Source organism: Corvus moneduloides, chromosome 14 (genome assembly GCF_009650955.1).
Source record: "Corvus moneduloides isolate bCorMon1 chromosome 14, bCorMon1.pri, whole genome shotgun sequence".
Classification (NCBI taxonomy): Eukaryota; Metazoa; Chordata; class Aves; order Passeriformes; family Corvidae; genus Corvus; species Corvus moneduloides.
Genome location: NC_045489.1, coordinates 10,737,606 through 10,758,693, shown reverse-complemented (window position 1 = coordinate 10,758,693; position 21,088 = coordinate 10,737,606). Strand labels below are relative to the sequence as shown.

Below are 21,088 nucleotides of genomic sequence, written 5' to 3'. Positions count from 1 at the left end.
GTATCGTTGTTGAAGCTTCCAATCATTTGCTAGAGCATCTCTAAACAACACTATTACCAAAAGATCAGTGCGTGAGTGTGAGGTGTGTGAGGTGACTACAAAAAACTCCCATTTCCCAACAATAAACTCTCCTAGGTTACAGTGCATACTGGTGCATATATAAACATATACGCACTCATCTTAAGTACTCTTTTTTTCCTCCTGATTTTGAGATCCCGAAATTCTTGGGACTCTGAAAAACTGAGGAATATACTGCCTTATGGAACAACACAGAGAAGGAGGAGAAGGGAAGCTGCACCTGCATGCATTCAAAGACAGAACCAATAAAATAACTTCTCTTTTAAACTGCTGTCCTTAGCTCTTCCAGTTTTGAGCCTATGAATCCACAGCTCCACAGGAGATGTAGGTCATTAGCACAAGGCAAGCAAGAGGTTTGAAATGGAACTCTCTCAACTTACACCCAGAAGGCTTCTACATCTGCAGAGTCATTATTTAAAGAAACAAAAAGCTGCTTTGCATAAAACATTATGCTACCTAAAATTACTCAAAAGAATAAAGTTTAAATTGATTCTGAAATCCTATGTACATAAGGAGGGCAAGCATATAAGTACAGTATGTATTCACACTCAAAGGGCACTCAGCCTGAACATCCAGGACATCACGTTCCCACACAAGTGACAAAAATATTAGCAAGAAGAAATTTTCAACTGCTTTAAAAGTACAGCATTAGAAGACTACAAGTAACAACAGCACTAACCTGTTCCTTAACAGCAGTGTTTACATTGGTCAGGTAGTGTTGACAGATTTGACAGAACACTCTCATCTGTTTCTTTAGACGTAGAAGATCCTCCTTCAAAGAGAATGATTTCATATAACCGTTTTGCTTTTTCAATTTTATAGTCCCATTTAGTGCATGTACTTTCACAGAGCATTCCACCACAGGCCTTAGTGGTAACATTCAAGTCACATTATTTAAAAAAATCACTATTACAAATAAAATTAGCAACCAGCAATTTCCTTAATTCTGTCACTCTGTGTAGCACAGAAGACATGGCAGTTGGGATGAAAATCGTGTTATTTTATAAAAAAAGTAGTAACTAAAAAAACTCAGAAAGAAACCTAAAACACCCTAACACCTCCCCTCATCCCCCAAAAATTCCAGAGTATAAAACATTTTCTCTTTAAAATACCTGTATTTTCAGCCTAAAGGATTTTAGACAGCTGTTCATAACTAGAAAAGACAAGCCTACTTGGTATTATTTTATTTTTTTAATTCACTGATTTGGGATAAAGTGGACTATCAGATCAGTTGGTTTTCTTTCCCCGGTTCATTGAAAAAAAAAAAAAAAAGGTAGCTTCAGGAATTGCAATAACTTCCCAAAGAGTAGATTACTGAGCAAACAAAGTATCAAATTGGTCTAAGTACCACCCACATGTGTAACACAGTTGGTGTCACTCAATCATGTGAAGATGTAGCCCTGTAGAACTGGGGAAGTTGTAATATGAGACCAACTGTGTAACCAGCATCAGTCCAAAGATGTAATACACCTGAGGGACGTCTAAAAACTATGCCTGCAATCTAAACTGAAACAAGTCTCTCCCTTCAAGAAAGTGGGTAACACACTGGGTACAGCATGTTGTTTAATCCCAACAGGATTAACAAAAGCAACAGCTTCTCCTTGACAGGAATTTAAGTATAACATGATTTTATTAGTCCTTTTCTACACAAAATCTTTTCTCTCAACATTTACCATTCAGATTACTACACTGATGCTAAGACATTATATGTGGGAATATTTTCTTTCCTTTATACAGTATTATTTACATTTTTATTAAAATTGAACCATTTATATAGTCTTCAATTTAGTGCATGTATTATGAAGCTAATTCCCACACTTAGTTCACAAACCTGTTCACAAAGAGCAAAGTCAGTAGATGTTGACAATGTTGTCAGAAGCCAAAAAAAGCCAAAATCAACCAACTAAAAAAATCAACCAACCAACCAACCAAATCTTTAGGCACAGTACATTCCTGTCACTTCTGTTTCTGTGCTTATTTTTTGCTGTTGTACATTCCACTTTCATTGAACAGAAGTCAACCGAACTTCTGTAGGTACTTAGTATATTTGGCAGCAGTCAAGCAGTTATACAATAAAATAGTTGTAAATCAGAAGTTAAACCAATGTAAGCTTTAATTTACCAAATTTTATTATGCAGGAGCAGAAGATAGTCTCTTTAAGGGACCACTTTTCAATTAGGTTCTTTTCATTCCTGCTGAAAGTATTACAAATTACATTTTGCTGCAAAACAGCTAGGTTAATCTTCATTTCTAAACTAACCTGTCAGTATTTATCTCATCTTCTGCCATTAGGCTTGTGATAAACCTTTGATCACTGTTACTGCTGTTTACCCTTTAAAGTAACAAAGCCTCTAGATCCTTCACACCCCTAGGTGCCTCTGAACAATCTGTGTAGCCACTTCTTATCAGGTATTTGGGGTGGGAAATGTGAAAAGCCACTAGAACATAGATGGGTAAACCAGCCAGCCAGTGGTCAAGTTCCTATTTCTCTCTTAACACCTTCAGACTATAATTAGTCACTGGACTAAAGAAGTCTGAACACATAGGGGAAAACCACCATAATCTGATACAGCTGTTCTCTGTTATAGGATCTAAATTAGTACAAGTTACATAGCATGATTTTCCACTCCTGCATCTACTAGAAGCTCAAACTACCACATCCTAAAAAAAAAAAAAAAAAAAAAAATATTTAAAGGAAAAATGTATGCACCCTCACATTAAAATGAGAATACTGTAATAATGGATTATTAATTACTCATACATTATTAATGCCATGAGTTCCCTTTGTTTTCTCCCTAGTAAATTGTGACAGTCATATACAACTTCTTTTTCTTATATTAATTACAAGCCTGATAATCAGAACATTTAAAAAACCTGAAGAATTTACTTGTCTCCTCCCTGATGTAAAGAAACTCAAATAATGTAGTGCAACTCCAGCACAGATTTTCAGTAAAAAAGCACTCCTCTTACAGGACTGCAGAAAATGTATGTTTGATTACAGGGATTACATTTTTAAAATTTTAGTTAGAGAAATCATCAAAATGTTTTGGCACTTAAAAAATCCATTCGTAACTACCTAGGCCTTTCAAAAAAAGCCTTTTTTCATTAAGCAGTTCAGAGTGAGCCACCTAATCAGCCTCTTCAAGCAGCACTGGATACAGGAAACCTTAATCCTTCCTCTAAGATTTTTCAAGAAGTGAAATTAGAAAGATGACATTTGCCAGAGCTTTGCCCTTCAAGATTACTATACATAGAACCAGAACAGGGCCTCTCATCATTCCCTGAAAAAACCTGAAATTTAACTTAATCTTTTCATGTCTTTATTTAACAACAGATTTAAAAGACTGATGAAGAGTAAAGTAGAATAGCTACATATTGAGCAATAAGAATACTATGATAGTATACAAATTCTTAGATCTCACTGACTTGTCACTGATACTCTTCAAGGTTTCCAGACAAATTCAAATCCACTACTTGAGAGTAGAAAGACTGACTATACTGGGATAACTACCATTCTACCCCTTCTTAGCATTGTTACTGTGCCTGATAGGTATCACGTTTATTTACTATTACTGTAAAATTCCATCAAATTAAACATAATATTGACATTTAAATAATAAAAACAATTAAAGGAAGTACTAGGTTTGTAAGTCAAGAATGTGACTACTAAAACTATGAATTCAGAAGAACTTATTTTAAAAAGCAGGATTAGGTAGGTATCAATAGAAAGAAAATCCCTAGTCTTAATTCCATCACAGTTCCCACTTGATGACACTGCAGCTATTTACAAATGTTTATTTACCAATACAACTGGAACAAGGCATACCTTTGTGGAACTGCTTTCAGTAACTTTTGCTAGCTGCCAAAGGATTACATAATGAGTACACTGCAGTGCATGAATAACAATCTGAAATCAAAAGGAAAAAAACCATTAGATGACAAAGAGAGCAACAAAAGCTATTTGTAGTTGTGCCTAAAGAACATGTTTTAACTACAGACCTGTTCTGGCATGTCTCCATTTTCAATGCCAGTTTTCAATAACTTGTAGTTGCAGCCAAACAAGTCCCATCTTGATAGGTCATGAGCACTGGAAGCATTAGAAATGAAGCAAAAAATATTATTTAACTAATACTCTTTCTGCAATTTGAAGTTAACAACTACTAAAAGCCTAACTGGTCAAAAAAAAAAAAAAAAGAAAAAATATTAGTGTTGAAAAAACCCAGCCACTGAATACCTCCACACCCCAACCAACACACACACACAATAAAAAAAGCAAAGCAAAAAAACCCCATGAAACTGCATTAAAAAGTAAGATATATCATATTAAAAACAAGCAACCCCCTCACCACAAACTCTGATACTGAATTAAAAACAAACAATCCCCCACACCACAAACCCTGACAGACATATGCAGAAGCCAACTTACTTGTGAAAAGCAGTGATTCTCTTCAGTGTTGACAAGACTTGATATGCATCATCTTCATCAGGTTCCTCCCCCTATTTAATAATCATATAGTGAGACATCTCAAGCAGTGTAGTCTAAGTGAACTGGGGAACTTACTAAAACTAAACACACACACACACCCCCAAACTGGGGGGAAGGAGAGGGTGGGGACCTGATTCTAAATTATTTATCATGTCACATATGCTTTTAGAAGAGTTAGAGAGAAGGCAGCAAGCAGTTCATATCTAGAAATGGAGTCAATGATCTTAAGTGTCTTTTCCAACCTAGACAATTCCATGATTCCATAAAATGGAGGCAGAAGAAGAGAGAGGAGAGGGGGGTGGGGAGGAAGGAGAAGGGAGGGGGGAAAAAAAAAAATTGAAAAAGCCTAGGATAGTGGAATACAATGTATAATATAGGTGCTTCTATTTTCTCTGAAGAATCCAGCAGAGGCCACTGTCAGACAAAAGACACTGGACTAGATGGGCCACAGGTCAGTACTTCAATCTTACTTCAATCACAGAAAAAAAGGCTTTGAGAGAGGTAAGGGAACTGGTGTGTTCTAATCGTCCCATAAGTTCTGACAAAGTTGCATTTAGTAAAAAAAGAGGAGTAAAAATTAAAGGGTCAAAAAAGTATCTACTTGTACATAAGATAAACTATCTGAGGTCAAGAAACTCCTCCTAAGTCTAGCAGAGATAATGCAAGCTTTACTATTCTGTAGTTGCACAACCCATCAAAGAACTAAGGATTTCAACACTTCCACCAGAGTATTTGCCATTTTCCTTCAAGCCAACTTCTGACATCTCATTTCCTTGCTTTACTTCTCGTTCTTTCTTTTTATCACAAAGGGAAACAAATGGGCACATTTCTTGTTTAGGATTTCTAGAACGGAGTTCTAGTTCAGAACAGAAAGCAAGAGAAAAAAGGAGATCTTGATAAACCACATGCATTTAAGAAACGTTAAGAATGAAGCTGTCAAAAAGACACTTCCTATGCTCCTCACCACAGATGAAGAGGAGAAACAAGTTTTGTCTGAATGTCAGAGATCCCACATAGTACAGTAAAATACACTATCAGAAGATTCTCACTTTTCAGATCAACACAGTGTGGGAACAAAGTTATTTCTGATCTACTAACTGCATCTGCTTGCATTCAGGAAGGGAGGGGGAGTGTTTTCTAGAGATTTTGATATTTAACAACAGTAACATGCAACCACAGGCAAGACTAGCTACAATAGTACATCTGAGAATCCATGGGGAAATACAATACTACAACTCTCAAAAATGTAAGCCTCAAAAGCTAAGAGTAAAAAGTTTATGTATTTAATTGTTTATCTGAAACTTAACTCAAATTCCCAAAGGATTCTTGTCAAAAGGAGATCAAAATTAAAGACTCACTGTCTTAATCTAAAACACAGTCTGTGTTCACACTATCACAGCAATGACACTGTTGCATTATTGCACTCGACTTAACAGTTTTGAAATTCAGAGGGAAGATCCTATCCCTAGCTCTGGCTTGCAGAGAAAGACAGAAAAACATACTGAAAATATTTACAAGGGCAGGAAAATGTGATCCTGCACATTAAAATACCTCTTGCAGGAAGTCCTCAAGAAGTCGATTAAACTTGTCTGCCAATTCATCTATTAACTGACTTCTTGCAATGTCAACTCTGTTAAAGATTGTGAATTCTTCATTACAGAGAGCGTGGTAGGTTTTTGAACAGGCTTCCAAAACATCTATATCTGTGTGCTTCTCCACAATATCCCGGATTTGTCGCAGTAAGGCATCCAAATGCTACAAGGCAGACGAGCCAAAGAAGAAAATATTTATTTTTATTTATACATATACACACAAATACACGCATTTTTAATAAACCTTAAGGAATTTTAAAAGGTAAATTCTGTTTACTACTTTTGTAACTATGATACAGAACACAAACACCTTCTAGAAAATCAGTGAAGCTTCTGAGAAACTAAAAGTCTATTTACCAAAAATCAAGTTGGAGCTTGTAACAGACCAAATCACCAAAGTGATTAAAAATTTGCTATTGTCAGTATGGTCTTACCTAACACTTGAATTTGCAATGACAACTGAACAACACAGAAGTATTTACCTCCCACTCACACAAACATTTATGCATGTTTGTGTGTGTCTTAAAAGCTGTTTAATTGAAGATTTAGTTTCATAACACTCTACTGTCCACCAGCTAAAGCCAACTTCAGCTGTTCACATATTCCTCCCCTCAACGTGAGTTACTCACTGCTGCTCTATCACTGCAGGCTATGCTGTCAACTACACCATTTTATCACTTTTTGACTCTAATGATTTCCAGCTACTTCCTTCACAATGCAATAGCACATTTGAGAAGGAGACAGTAGAGATGAGAACAGCTTCACCAACTTCATAAGCATAGGAGATAAAATGAGAGCAGTAACTTCATCATTTGTGATCTGGTATTCTTCCTCTCTTTCATGCAACGATGATGGTGGTTTTCTAGTTTCAGTGACAGAAAAAGAAAACTTACTGAGCTGTTTCTACAAGCTTTATCTGTCAGACAGCTATCTCAAATATGACCATAACCCAGCAATAAATATTCTCGATTTAAGTTCATCTAACTGGCAAGATTTTCTGTTAAAACCAGCCAGAAAGGCCTTAGAAAACTCAAACTTTCATTATCTCTAAAAAGAGCAGCCAGTCACAACTCTGAAATCCAAGTCACATTATCAGTAAGGGTAACAATAAATAAAATCTCCTTTACACAAAAGAACACTCCTAGAATGGTGACTGAAATTCCAGTGACTAAGTCTAAATTCTCGGACTTTTCCTTTTATGTTAACATGTGGATGTTACTGTACCTTTTCTAATCGCCCTGTTGTATAAATTTCCAAATCAAAGTACTGTGGCAGCTGCAGTAAGTTGGTGACTTTTTCTGCATCTACAGAATACTGCAAAATCGGCAAGGAAAAAAGTTTAGATGAAAAAGTCTTGGACAACATAATTCATTATAGAACAAGTAAATACAAACAAAGATTAGTAAGAAAAAAACAATAAAACTCGTGGCAAGCTGTATTATTAATTACAGAAATATATTTGTAAACAATCAACAACAATCCATCAGTGAGAAATGAAATTAAACCTACCTTTGCTAGTAACTGAGGAAGCGCCACCGCAAAAAGCTCAGTGATTTTTGTCCTGTCATCCAACTGGGTTTTCTTCTCCTTTGCTGTCAGCACCTAAAATATTGGTATTGTGAGGATTTTACAACTAAAAGTTCTGGTGCAAAGTTTCATTATCATTAATGAAATGATGATTAGGTACATGGACCTCTAAAATCACTGTAAAATATCAAGGTAAAGCAGGAGGGAAGCGTGCAATTAAAATAAAAAGAAAAAAACCAACAATTCAGCATTCAAAAAATGCAATTCAAAGTTAGTCGTAACACTATTAAGATTATCTTGAAAACAGAAGTGATAACCTATAACAAAAGGTTTACCTTTCCTGCAACAAAATAACATGACTGGAATGACAATGTAAGAATGGGAACCCCTTCAGCTTAGAACTTTTAATGATATTTACTCAATTAATTTGTCAAACCTATCTTCCTACAAGCTTTCAACCTGTAATTAAATGGATTTCTTACCAAAAAGATGCACCAGTCTTGAGAGAAGACTGCTTAATGCCTCAGTAAAAGAGGCTGTCTAAACTCTGTATAATCACAGAAATGCCAGTTGGTGGACTGGCCTTCTTCCAAGAGACTATGGAGTGTATTTTCCTTTCCCTCATTTTGCTCTTTCACATTGAAAATAGTCTTAGCTTTTCCCAAACATTGATTCTTGTCCTCCTTTCAAACCAATACTGTTTTCAAAATCAAATTTTATTACCTTCAATAGTACAAACAAATGCAGTAGTTCAAACAGTACTAAGCACATGCCAACATTCAGAAAAAGCAAACTAGCCAGGGTAGTTAGATAAATGGAGGCTGTGGAGACCAAAGCTGAATTTCCTATCTCAGTCCCTTCAGCAGCAACAGCCTCCAATCTTTTCCTTCTTCCCACACTGGCCCCACAGAGCCATTCCCACATCTCTGGATGAGTAGTTTTTTGCTTCCTACCCTTTTCCCTGTTCCTCTTCCCACAGGAGGATGACATTCAGCCGCTTGCCGAATTGTACACAGCATTATTTCAATCAGTGCGCTTTCCTGTCTGTCCGTTAAAGCTGAAATTTAAGAAACAGACATTAAGACACAACTTATTTTTCACTTTCCACAAGGATCACAATATGTTGGGGTTTTTGCTTGGGCTTTGGGGTTTTTTTTGGGTTTTTTTGTTAAAGGCAAAAAGACAGACATGTAGACCAACAGCTCATTTCCAGAGGTGGGGGTGGCAGAGGGGATAGAGAAAATAAGTACTGTATAAAATGACACCAGAAAATATTGAAAAATTGAGGGAATATCACTGGAGGAGTCACAGAAACAGATGGAATAAATATTAAGTTTTATAATCATTTTACTTCCTTTCCACTTCTCAGAGGTCCATTTACTAGGACCTAAGAATTACAGAATTAAATCGGGGGTTTTGTTTGGATCTACTGACATTAAAGAAATTATAGTATTTTTCCATACGGTACTTGTAACAATAAATTAACCAGTTTCACAAGCAACTTAGTTTCTCTAATGCCAAAAGTGCAGCCTGAACTTGTGGAACAACAAGGCAACACTGCATGCTAATTCCTTCTCTTTTCTTCTAACCATTGTTCTTGTGTCGCACTTCCATACCACGTGGTCATCTCTTTCTACTCTTCCTCACATTTCATAATTGGTCTTAGTGACTTCTTACAGTCATGGAAACATAGAAAATACATGTAAACATCTTTTTCCTTATTTCAAGCCTAACAAAAACTGCACAGCAATATAAACAAATATCTACAAAAATCTCTTACGTTCTTCTCCATTGAGAGGCTCCTCCAGCAGAAGACTGTTCATACATTCCCAGTCCTTCAAGAGGTCTGTAGCACAGTCCCACATGCTGTCCACAAGATAAGCAGCATGTTCGTGCAACTAAAATGAGAACAGATTAAGTATTTTATCAGCAATGAAGTTCATTACAGAACTATAATAAAGAGTATTTCTCGCACTTGGCTCCTGCCTGTGGCAAAAATACAGAGCAAGTTTTGCAAGCTCTCTGTTTAAACTGAAGATTTTCTTCCCCAATTAACTTAAAAAGATGAATCCAGACCAACAGCTACAAGGAGTAGTGCTACAAGATCTGTCAGAACTTGGGGGATAGGTGGGTAGAGGTTGCTGGGTTTTTCTGCTTTTTTCTCTCTCCCCTTTAAACTCTGTTAAATCACAATTTCTCTACATTTACACATCATCACGATTGTCAGAGTAGCACTCGCAGCCTGTCTCAACACTGTGTACTGACAGACCCTTCAAATAAACACAACCACACAAAACAGTCTTCTGACCCCCAGGTTGCTCAAACAACAGGAAAACCAGGACAGATCATTATTAACCGATGACTGGGGAAAAGAAAAACAACAACAAAATGTAACTGAAAAAAATTAGAACAAAGCTCAACAAAAAAAACCCACACACACACCACAAAAACAAGGATATCCCTGAAACCCAACTTACTTCACTTTCCAAAAAGAAAAACACTAATGTCTTCACAAGATTAGCATTTGGACTTTGTCTTCCCCTCCTTTTCAGTATTCCATCATCTTCAGCATCTCTGCGGCTGAAAAGCCTAAAAGAAGAATTATTTCTTGACAATTTTCTTCTTCCTTGCCTTCACCATAGTCAATTCACATCAAGATATCTGGTTTTTATGCACTAAATACCTTGTTGCTTAGCTCTACATTTTATTTTGAAAGGAAGTAATTTGGGACAAGTATCATTTGAACCATTTCATATATGTGTTTTATATATGCTGAGTCAATATTCCACTGACTGTTTCCAGTGGAATGTATAATTGTAACAAAATGCTTTAAAAACATCAGTGATAACTGCAGGTGCTTGAGGTCCTATGCTCTGCCTTAGCAAATTGTATTTCCTGATCCTCCCTACAGGAGACTTTAAAGCAGCTAGGAAATACTGGAAGGAGGTCTGGTAAGTACTAGACGGAAACTCTATTTTGTTCTCCTACACACCTGACACATGTTGGATTTTTAGTGGATTTTTTAAAATGAAAAATATTTTATGAAATGGTCATATGGGACAATGGGGAAGAGGCAGGCACAGGGGAGGAACTACAAATGGGAAAACACTCATTATGACACAAGCCCAAGTTTTAGGCCCCAAACTACGTAAGCATTTTAAGACATTTTACAGGAAGGATGGGAAAGGAGAAGACATAGGAACATTTTTATTATATTCCCTGAAGGTACAAGCTTTCAAAGTGCAGCCTTCAAAACTGCTCTCTATTTCCCATTTAGAAAAACTACAGCAGTTCAGGAAATACAGTAATGTTACATTTTCTCTTCTTTCTTAAGGCCACTTTATGATTCATTTTTTCCTTAATTAAAACTAGTAAGAATCATCATATTAATGCACACAAAATGCACAAAAATCTATAGGAGCAAGAAGTTAACTGTAATTTCTCCATCTTACTTTTTATAAAGAAATTCCCCTGCAGCAACTGCTACTGGCCGATGAGCTGAATAAACCAGGTGGTAGACATTTTCACAGTCTTCTGCAGTCAGAACTTCTTCACTACTCCTAGGGGAAGGGATGGGAAGAAAGAAAGAAAGAAAGAAAGAAAAAACCAAAAAAGGCTGAGTCAACAAAGTATGACCTCTAATGAGGGAGATGGAAATGAATGAGAACCTAGACCTTTTCCTTCAGTTTATCATCCTAAAATTCAGAGTCTTAGTTCCAAAGTCTTCCTGAACAAAATATAATGATGAAGTACGAGCTACTGCTAGAAGGTTACGCTCAAGAGTTCAACTACCGCGTAACGTTCAACATATTCCATGTTCTTCATTTCAAACATTCCATGATAGTTTTTAACTATGAGGCTGAATTCGAAGTTCCCCTACACCTACCGAACTGTGGGAGATAAGTAGTAACACTGTTCTAGACAGATTACTTTTGAAATTCCATTTTGTTTGAGTGCAAGATGTACAGACATTTCTATAGCCTTCAGATTATCTGAAGCATCATGCTGCTGGCCTCACCCACAGGGATGAGAAACACTCAAGTTTCAGTATGTGTTGTACGTCAGATAAGGAAATATATATGTACTTACTGTAAAACAAGAGTGAGTAATTTTATTGCTTGGACTGCAACATCATATTCTTTGTCAAGAGTCATAGACACAATTCTGTCCTAAGAACACAAAAGAAAATATTTTTGAAGAGGAAAGAAATGTAATGCAACTTCAAAAAAAATTCATATATACCAGAAGTAAGAAGTTACACTAACCTTGAACCGACTGGTGAAGAGCTCCAATTTGGAATTAAGCTCCTTATTATAGTAAAGCCCTTGCAACGCAGTTAGGCATTTGAGTCTTACTTCTCCTTGCTAAAAGAAAATTAAGAACTGAATTAAAAGTTAAGTATAAGATACAAATGTGACCTTCCTGTCATACAAGACAAGTTTCTTTTACAGTCAGAATTAATTCAAAGACAAAGATTAAATGCTGTCACAATATACTACTAATAATCATGCTAATGACATAAGAATATAACCTTGTTTGTAACAAGGCAGTGAAGCAACAAAACCAAACAAAAACCTCCAAGGTCTTACTGCAGTTACCATCTCCATAAATCAAAATACACCTGTTTCGTTCTTTCTAAACACTCAAGATATTTCTATCTTTGCTGACCATCCCTTGTGCAGTCAGAATTACTAAGTAGATAATGGAAGAAATATTCCTCCTGAAATACAAGATCTACTTCAGCAGAGAACATGTTTTCAGGTATAGATGATCTCAAGCAGTTTCTATCACCCACTGTCAGAGGTTATCGGGTTTTTACACCAAGCCCATGAACAGCACAGCAAGACTGAGCATCCCTCATTTCTTTCACTTAAAAGTCAATAGCTTAAAGTTTCCAATGCAAGAACTGAGGCAATGTGCTGACTCAACAATGAGTCAGGGAGGATTTGTAAACTATCTATTGACCTCTCCAAGCAGAGAATAGTCTCTAGGTGGTAGTTGGTAAATACAGCTTGAGGCACTCACCAGCATAAAAGGGGGCTTTTCCCATGCTTTTTACAGCTAGATGAGAATGCTACAGAGTTTCTTAACTTGGCAAAACAGAGAACTGCCAGGCTACAGGGCTACATTTGTCCATATCACATGCATTAATTTGAAGTAGTTAAGTACTATGAATCACAAGTTTGCATCAGCAATAAATAAACAGAAAAGATCATTTGCCTACAAATAACAGTTCCTTAAAAAAAATCTGTATGTACTCTCTAAAAATATTCAAAAGATTCAAGTCTGGCTTATACATATTTTGAAATGCCAGTACTTCTGAGTGATAAGGAAAGCAGTGACCAATTCAAACAGTTAAGAGATCCAAACCTAGTCTGGAAATATCAATAACAAAACCCAAGGAGTTCTGCTTCTTGGTTCTGCTCCTTTTGCTCAGTGCAGTTTACCTTGTCATGCATAGTCCATCCCACGTATTTTAAGTAGCTGTCATTGAGAAAGGCATCACTGTACATTTTCATCCATATTCCAATCTCCTCAATGCAGATGGCTCTTATTTCAGCAATTGCATCTCTGTGGAGGGAAGTGGGGCAGTAAGTTCAAACAGATGAATAATCAGAAATAACCTGTCAACAGCTTCCAGAATAGATTAATGGTGCTACACATTACTTACTAAGAGAAACTTACCGGTATCTATGCACAAAAACACCTTTAAATATTGCATTCATCATGTTTTCTATTTCATCCTGATTTTCTTGAAGCTGAAAGAATGTAGAGAGTACATAAACAGTGAGCAGCACTTTTACAGTCAGATCAGATGGTGCTGATGCTAGACAAAATAAACTAACATTTAACATTTTAAGTGTGACCATTAAATCCTTTCATAGATTTAGAAATATTCACAGATCTGTTTCACAGTACAATATGCTATTATTTAAGAAATTGTATCTACCACAGCATACAAATTCTAGTAATTCTGACCACTGGAAAACAGTTCTTCAAGTGCAACAAAGATATCTTGGGTTTCTGAAAGGTCCTTCTTAATTAATTTATAAGAAAACCTGATTTCATTTTCTAGTAATATCGGTGCTTTTTTTATGTATCTCTGTATTACTCACACTAGGACTGGCCCTGCACACACATCTAACAAAACTACGTTGAATAGGTGGTTAAAAGATCAGTCTCGAACTGCAAGATCTTTGGGAGATGACCAGAAGACAAACGTGTTAGTTTGTCTGAACTGTCAGGAAAAAAAAACCCTTAACAGGTAACAGCACAAACGCTGAAGAGCAAAGGTGAGATGTTTCCTTTGATCATCAAAAAGTTATTTCTGATGTCTAAAAAACAAAAACCTAAAAGAAAGCAAACACCACCACTCAAAAAAAAAAACCAAAAAAAACCCAGAAACCAAACCACTAGTTGCCCCAAAAGTAAAAACTGAAACCTGATTGAATTAGGGCTTTCAACAAGACAACACTGTCAGCAATGAATCAGCAAGTCTCTTTTACACAAAAGAAAGAAAATAGAAGTAGACTGCATTTTCAATTTTGATAGTGCTTTCTGTAGATGAAAAAAGCCTTATCTAAAGCCTTTAAACACACTTTCTGCTGAGATCATTATAAAAAGCAGTATTTTGCTCCAAGATCACAGAGGTCTTTTCTAGAAGCCAAAACCTGACAATGTATGGTAATTCTTGGTACATATTTGAGCTCAGTGTAGGAAGATCATCGAGAAATACAACAAAATTGTATCTATTACTGATTGCGGTCTCTCTCACCAACCTTACTACAACACTACTATTTTTAAGACTCGACATTTATTTCTTTTTACAGAAAACCCAACAGTAAGAAGCACCTTTCAAAGTTTTTTAAATATTAATAGAGAGACTAATAACTACCAAAACCAATTACAGAACAAAATTAATTATTTGCTGTCATTTATGAACACTTATCCTATGCATACCATCTAGAGTTGCACTAACCTCCTTCCTCTTCTGTAGTAAGAGTTCCAGCCTATCATTAGCTCGTTTCCCAATTATTTTATTTCGTTCTGCTTCATACTGCCGCTGTGTGTTGTCCATGTTAATACTTAGATTTAATGCCACATTCACTAAAGCAGTCATCAGTTTCATGGCTACAAAAATAAGTGAAAAGAATAAGGATTATTTAAAAGGTTACCTGATCAAAAAAAAACTTAGAAGAAAAATCTTCACACCTCTTCCTGTCAACCCTTTCTGTATTTATGAAAATATAGTCACTGTAAATTTTTAGATACACAAACTTGAGCAATGTCTTACCAAGCACTGCATCATTATTTATCAAGACAATAGATGTAACACTGCTATTCTGTTCTTTTTTGTCGCTTCTTTAATGTTATGTGCATTCTTTTTATTATAAGCAAATTATTACTGTTGAATTGCGATAGAGGGTATGTTTCCTCCCCAAAATGAAGACAGAATATAAAATTTACAAACATAGCTCAAGAAATACTAAAAGAATTCCATTATCAGAGTCAGTTAGACTGATACCATTCAGTCTTAAATATACAAGAAGTTTCTTTCTTGAAAAGGAAATGTCTTAGACAACCAATGCCACCATATCACACCAGTCTTTTCCCCTCAATTTAATTTTCACAAGGGGCAGGTTTTTCAAAGATTCATTTATTAGCAAAAGCAGAGAAAGCACATTAGCCAACTACAAGCCAGAAAACAGAAAAGCAAAATATAAAATACACTTGCACAGGATCTTTTGTGGGCTTTTCTTTTTAAATCAACCCTTTTTAAAAGGGTGCATACAAATAATACCCCATTTTCAGACACTAGGTGATCAATTGTGTACTTGCTTATCTTGTGAGCTCCTGTAACAAGGCATAAAAGGGCTTGCACTGGCAGAGAACACACAGAAAATTCTTGTGCATGTACCAGCAGCAAAAAGCTGACGAGCAAGGCTTAAAAGACATGCAGTTATATGGAAATATCATTTCACACTGTGATCTCCAAGGATATCAAGATTAAAGAACAAGTCTCAGCTAATCACAGAAGCCAAAATTACCAGAAGTACCAGTAAACATGGACACAAGGATTTTGTTGGCACTCTTTTCTGTATAAAATACAGTCTTCAACAATACAAACAGTAAAACTCAAGATGAACACACAAAACCAACATAATTGATACTGATGTGAACAAATGCAAACATATGGCTACAAAAAAATATTTTGTGTGACAGAAACTGACATGCAACAGGGCAATTTCTGCAACTTTTATTCAGGCACAGCTCAAATTAAAAAAAAAAAAATTATATGAAAACTTGCTATTTAAGACCTAGAATTTGTATTAGTCATATAGTACAACAGTCAGAATTGCTAATACAGCAGAATCTGGAAATTCTCCTGAAATAAAAACGTTTTGTTCCTCTCTCCATAAGAAATGTCCTGGCTGGTGGAAGTCTCACACAGCAGCAGCAGCCCCATGTGCAGTGTGCTAATGTAAATTCAAGAAAACTATCACAGATATAGAAGGGCTGACAGGACAGTCAGGACTGAAGCCAGCTGTAAATCAGCCAGGTTCAGGGAAGCTAACAATAATTATTTCCAGTGTGGCAAAACCTCAATTCCACGTAGAGGCTGAATTTACCTTGTTCAAAGTAAAATTGGTACAATAACCTCATATAAGCTGACAGCCACACAGTACCATTCACAATCCTTCCTCAGTAATCAGTGCAAGTTTAGGACTTACCCTAGAAGCTCATCCTTTGTCCATACAAAGACACATTTCTTTGAAACACTCTGTACTTAACTCATAAGGGATTTCTTTACAATTAAACAGATTGGGAAAAAAATTACGTGAAAAGATCAATTACATAAAACAAAGAAATTTAGAGACTGTATTACTGACGAAAAAATTCTTTTAAATTATTTCTAATGCAAAGACTGGAACTGCTACTTTACACTGCACCATGGCCTCAATATGTAGCACAAAATAAGTTTGTAGTAAAAATTGCATCCAACATAAACTACAACTTCTTTTTGACTTAATGCAGAGCACGAACAGGTTCAACTGCATTTGAGATTAAAAAGATTTACACCCTTACTTATGACCAAAGACAAACTAGTAGAATCAACAGAAAAGTTTGCTTCTATTTACTTTTTCTACTAGACTTAAAGGCAATAAAAACTAAGTACCAATAAAAGTTAAGCTAGCAAAGAATGCTTTAAAATAGTGCTGTATTTTTCAGTACCAAAAATCCAAGATAAAAAGCTGTCCCAAAGCAAGTTGCATTAGATAAAAACTGTATCACACAATAAAACACAAGCTGAATGTTGAGTATCAAGAAGTTTAACCAGAGTAATTCTGTCCCGTGCAACACAAAACATTAAACATAAGCAATACCCAAATAAATATATAATTCACTGACCTGCCAGTGTGCTAGTGTGCCGAAACGCTCTGACTTGTGAGTCTGACAGCCCCGTAAGCAGTGAAATGACAGTATCCATCATATATTCATCATATATGATGCTATATTGACATTGTCGGACGAGTACTCCAATGAACTCACAAAAACTGGATTTGAACTTCTTCCACTGGGGGCCAGCCATAGTTAGTGGATAATCTCCACTATCCTATTAAAACACAGAAAAGGAAACAGGAAGCTCTTTCAAACATCTTTAAAGTTATTTCATTAAATAAAGATTAAGAAGAGATGGGTACAACTTTAAAGCCAAAATCTCCAAGGCCTTAGAAATGATACATCAGAAGAATATGATTCCATAAATATGCATATACTTTGCAGCTGAGGCTTGTTGTAACACAAAGACAACATTCTAACCACTAGTTTATCTTTCTTGTTTGACTCAAAAATAAAAAAAATTATATGCATTATAAATCTGCTTCATTACACTAGAACCATCACCTGGACAGTTAGGTGACAAGTTTAGGAACAGTCAGAGCAGGATCATAATAATGTTTACAGGGAAATGCTTACATATCAGACTGAAACTTCCTGAAGTCATAAAATTACCTACTACAACACCTTGAATATAAAAAACGTGTGTTCCTCTCCTGATGTGGGAGCCTTTACAAATGATGGTAAAATGACTGGGAGAAAAAAAATAATCATTTGTGTCAGTGCTTCTGTGAATAGTTTCTTTAAGAGGCTGAACAACAATACAGATTGAAAAATAAAGAAAGTATCCATGAAAAGGGATCAGAAATCTGAGAGCTGTTCATTACAATTCTGTTACCAAAAAAAGTGACCATGACTGTGATTAAAAACCCCAAGTACCAACAGTCCCAGGTGTGGCTTTACAAATTTTATACAACTACTGCCTCAGAGCAATCAAATCTATTTATGCATTGAGGTAATTCTAAGGAATGCTAAAATCCTTTTAAAGAAAAAGATATTACATTTTCCCCTCAGTTTAAGTTATGGATGTTTTTAATTATTGGAGGGGTGGCAGTGGAGAGAATTGTTTCTGTACTACACAAATTTGGGGAGGAGGTTTTAAAGCTACATTTACGTTCTCTGAAACACAAGATGAAAGGAACACCACTCAAACCCAGGAAAACCAAAACCAAACCAAAACCAAATCAAACCAACAAAAAAAAACCACCCAAAACAAAAACTACAACAAACAAACAAAACAAAAATAACCCCACCCATCACCCACCAAAAAAACCCCCTACACAGCTCATTTACCCCAACGCTCTGTGGAACAGAAAGTGACAATTTAAAGGGAAAAAAGCCATAATCCCCATGCAAGGAAAAGCATTAGTCTTCAACTGGAGAATAATCAAATTTAAACCCCCACAATTTGTAGATTAATGAATGCATAGACATAAATTTAGCAACCACTTTAAGAGAGAATTTAAAGCCTTACATAAACATCAAGATAGGGAGGGATCCCCCATAGTGCCACCATAGTAGGAGTTCCCACTATTTAAAAACTGAAAGTCAGTATTGATTTCTTAAACCACTAATCAAATATGTTGCATACACACAGAGCTTTACTTCCTAGTTTTATAAATTCAGTGAAATAAGAGAGTTTAATATTTTCATTCATAAAAGTCCTGTAATTTTTGCAACTCCTTATTCTTGAAATAAATGTTTAGCAATGTGAAGCAGCAAGATTAGGACAAGTAAAAAGAAAATAAAAATTAATATTACACATAATCAGCACTTCATTAACTTACCTCATCAAATTCTTCAGTCATTTTTCGGATTATTTCAGAATTCTGCATATGTCGGAACATCTCTGCTGTGACAACTCCTACAATTTAGATATTAGGTCATTAGCACTGTTAATATGAAAGCTGTAGATGGCAGATGACATACCTACTGCTACAATGTAAAAAGAATTCATTTTCACCTAACCTACTGATAACACATGTATATTTTTAATAAATTTCACATTTTTTCTTCTAGCATCCATGTATAATAAGCACTTAGTACCATCTATATATGTGGGGTTTATTATTATTCTTTTCAAGAAGTGTGTGCATGTACATACACATCTAGAATTTACTCACTCACTCATATTCGGAAGTCAAAGATACTTGTGCCAGACCTCTGTATCAGCGAGCAATTACACCATCTGAAGTGACCTTTTTGGACTCAATATTCTAAATGGTGCAAGACATTTCTGAACAGCTGTACTGCTACTTATTATCTTCTGCACTGCAATAAACAGAGTGCTTTCATGCAATTTCTATTTGTCTTAGCTTCAAATTGTTAGACCTCCCAAAGTTTACTGCAAAATTCATGACAAGGATCATCACAGAAAGCACTGAAAGATTCTGTGGCTTTATCTTGTAACAAAAATCAAAAGGTCACTACTCTTGAAAGTGCAGATAACCTCTGAGGAACACTGTTAGCTTTCTAGAGATTTACGCACATTAAAGGTTTTATCAGGACAGAGAAACACTTGAGCAGAACAAATTACATCCAGTCCTCCTCTATCAAGCATAGGGACACTGGAAGGCAAGTTACCTTCTCTTCAAAAGGAGGTGAGGTAAAAGAATGGAGGACATGGAAATGAAGAAAGAAAAATCAGAAAATAAAGAAAAAATATATGGAAACACGGTCTTACTGTAGACAGGCAACATGAAGTTGTCCATAATATCTTTTAAAACAAGCATGTCTACAAAAGCTATGAAGCTTTCTTAAAACAATCAACATAAAGAAATAGGTACATCCAAATTAGAATTTCAAGAGTGAACAAGCTGAACTATCAGTGTTAGGAGAGATGGTTTTCTGAAATAATAGCAGGAACAGAGGAAGATGAAGCACACGTTAAGTACCAGTACTGACTTCTATCCACTGTAAATACAAAAAGGCTTAATCAACACTTTAAGCTACAGTACAATATTTCTAAACCTCCTACTCCCACCTTCGGAAATAGTCATTTAACTCCAAGAACTTGATAATGTAAATCAGCTGTGGGGATGAAACAGTTCTACAGCATCAGTAGTATGAAAGCAAAGATTGAGAATCATACTATAATATTACTTAAATGGATGAGTAACCATTTCAGTATCTTACCTTTGCAGCCTGAACACTGAATAAAGAAGTTAATGAGATCAAGAAGTGCTATATCTCTGTCATGTTTGTATGACTCTATCCAGTCATCCACTACAGACTGAAAGAAAACAAATACAAGGCACTGCTCAGTTTTCTTAAATTGAAGACGTTGTTACTTAACTGCTTTCCAGTAAGTGGTGGTTCTTCATCCCTTAAGTAACTTGAACCCTCTTTTTTGATTAATACAGAACTAAATGTTTAAATAATCTTTTACTGTCTTAAGTTCTCAATAACTCATTTTATTCTATAAACATATACCAGTACAAAACTGACACCTAAACATAAAGCACAGGAATACCATATACTCCTACAGTAACGTTTTTGGAGGAAGAATACAAAAATAATTGGGGTATTTTACAGAATCACGTTTTTTATTTACACCCTCCTCCTGCTCTGCCAAACTATTGACACTTCTCTGAAGATACTATTTGTGCATTCAATTCAAACAGCTACAGCTCCCTATACTCTTTAAAAAATGTGCCTCTTTGATGAATTTGCTTCAACCACATTTGCTGTAACAGGATCAACAGCACTGCCCTACACTCCATGGATATTAATTACTCTGTAGTCACTAAGCCAAATAGGAACAAGCACGTTTTATTAAAAAAAACCTTAATGTGAAGCAATTAAACCTGTGATAATCATTTTGAGAAAACAGAATTTACCTGCAATTATGTTTTAACCATCCATTTGTAGAGTACAAACCATCTACTGCCAAGGTCATAAAAGCACAGAATCACACAATTTTATTAACACAGGTACAAGAGACTCACTCAGGTCTGACCTTTTTTAATACGTTCATACCCTTCCCTAAATGATTGAATTCTGAATT

General features: G+C 35.7%; 1 protein-coding gene across 5 annotated transcripts in view; it reads right to left on the bottom strand.

Annotated features, from left to right (window-relative positions):
* The window catches only part of STAG2 (stromal antigen 2), a 76,461-nt gene that overhangs the window by 13,597 nt on the left and 41,776 nt on the right, over positions 1–21,088 (bottom strand). For all 5 annotated transcript variants that reach the window (XM_032123658.1, XM_032123663.1, XM_032123660.1 and 2 more), the window contains exons 5-23: positions 20,218–20,314; positions 18,870–18,946; positions 17,095–17,299; positions 14,663–14,814; positions 13,369–13,442; positions 13,131–13,254; positions 11,949–12,047; positions 11,773–11,852; positions 11,136–11,243; positions 10,161–10,272; positions 9,464–9,581; positions 8,637–8,740; positions 7,666–7,758; positions 7,381–7,470; positions 6,116–6,319; positions 4,505–4,575; positions 4,078–4,165; positions 3,905–3,985; positions 758–850 (exon numbers count right to left, since the gene is read on the bottom strand). In XM_032123658.1, coding sequence (XP_031979549.1) covers positions 758–850; positions 3,905–3,985; positions 4,078–4,165; positions 4,505–4,575; positions 6,116–6,319; positions 7,381–7,470; positions 7,666–7,758; positions 8,637–8,740; positions 9,464–9,581; positions 10,161–10,272; positions 11,136–11,243; positions 11,773–11,852; positions 11,949–12,047; positions 13,131–13,254; positions 13,369–13,442; positions 14,663–14,814; positions 17,095–17,299; positions 18,870–18,946; positions 20,218–20,314 — 2,070 coding nt within the window. The remainder of the gene's footprint in view (positions 1–757; positions 851–3,904; positions 3,986–4,077; positions 4,166–4,504; positions 4,576–6,115; positions 6,320–7,380; positions 7,471–7,665; positions 7,759–8,636; positions 8,741–9,463; positions 9,582–10,160; positions 10,273–11,135; positions 11,244–11,772; positions 11,853–11,948; positions 12,048–13,130; positions 13,255–13,368; positions 13,443–14,662; positions 14,815–17,094; positions 17,300–18,869; positions 18,947–20,217; positions 20,315–21,088) is intronic.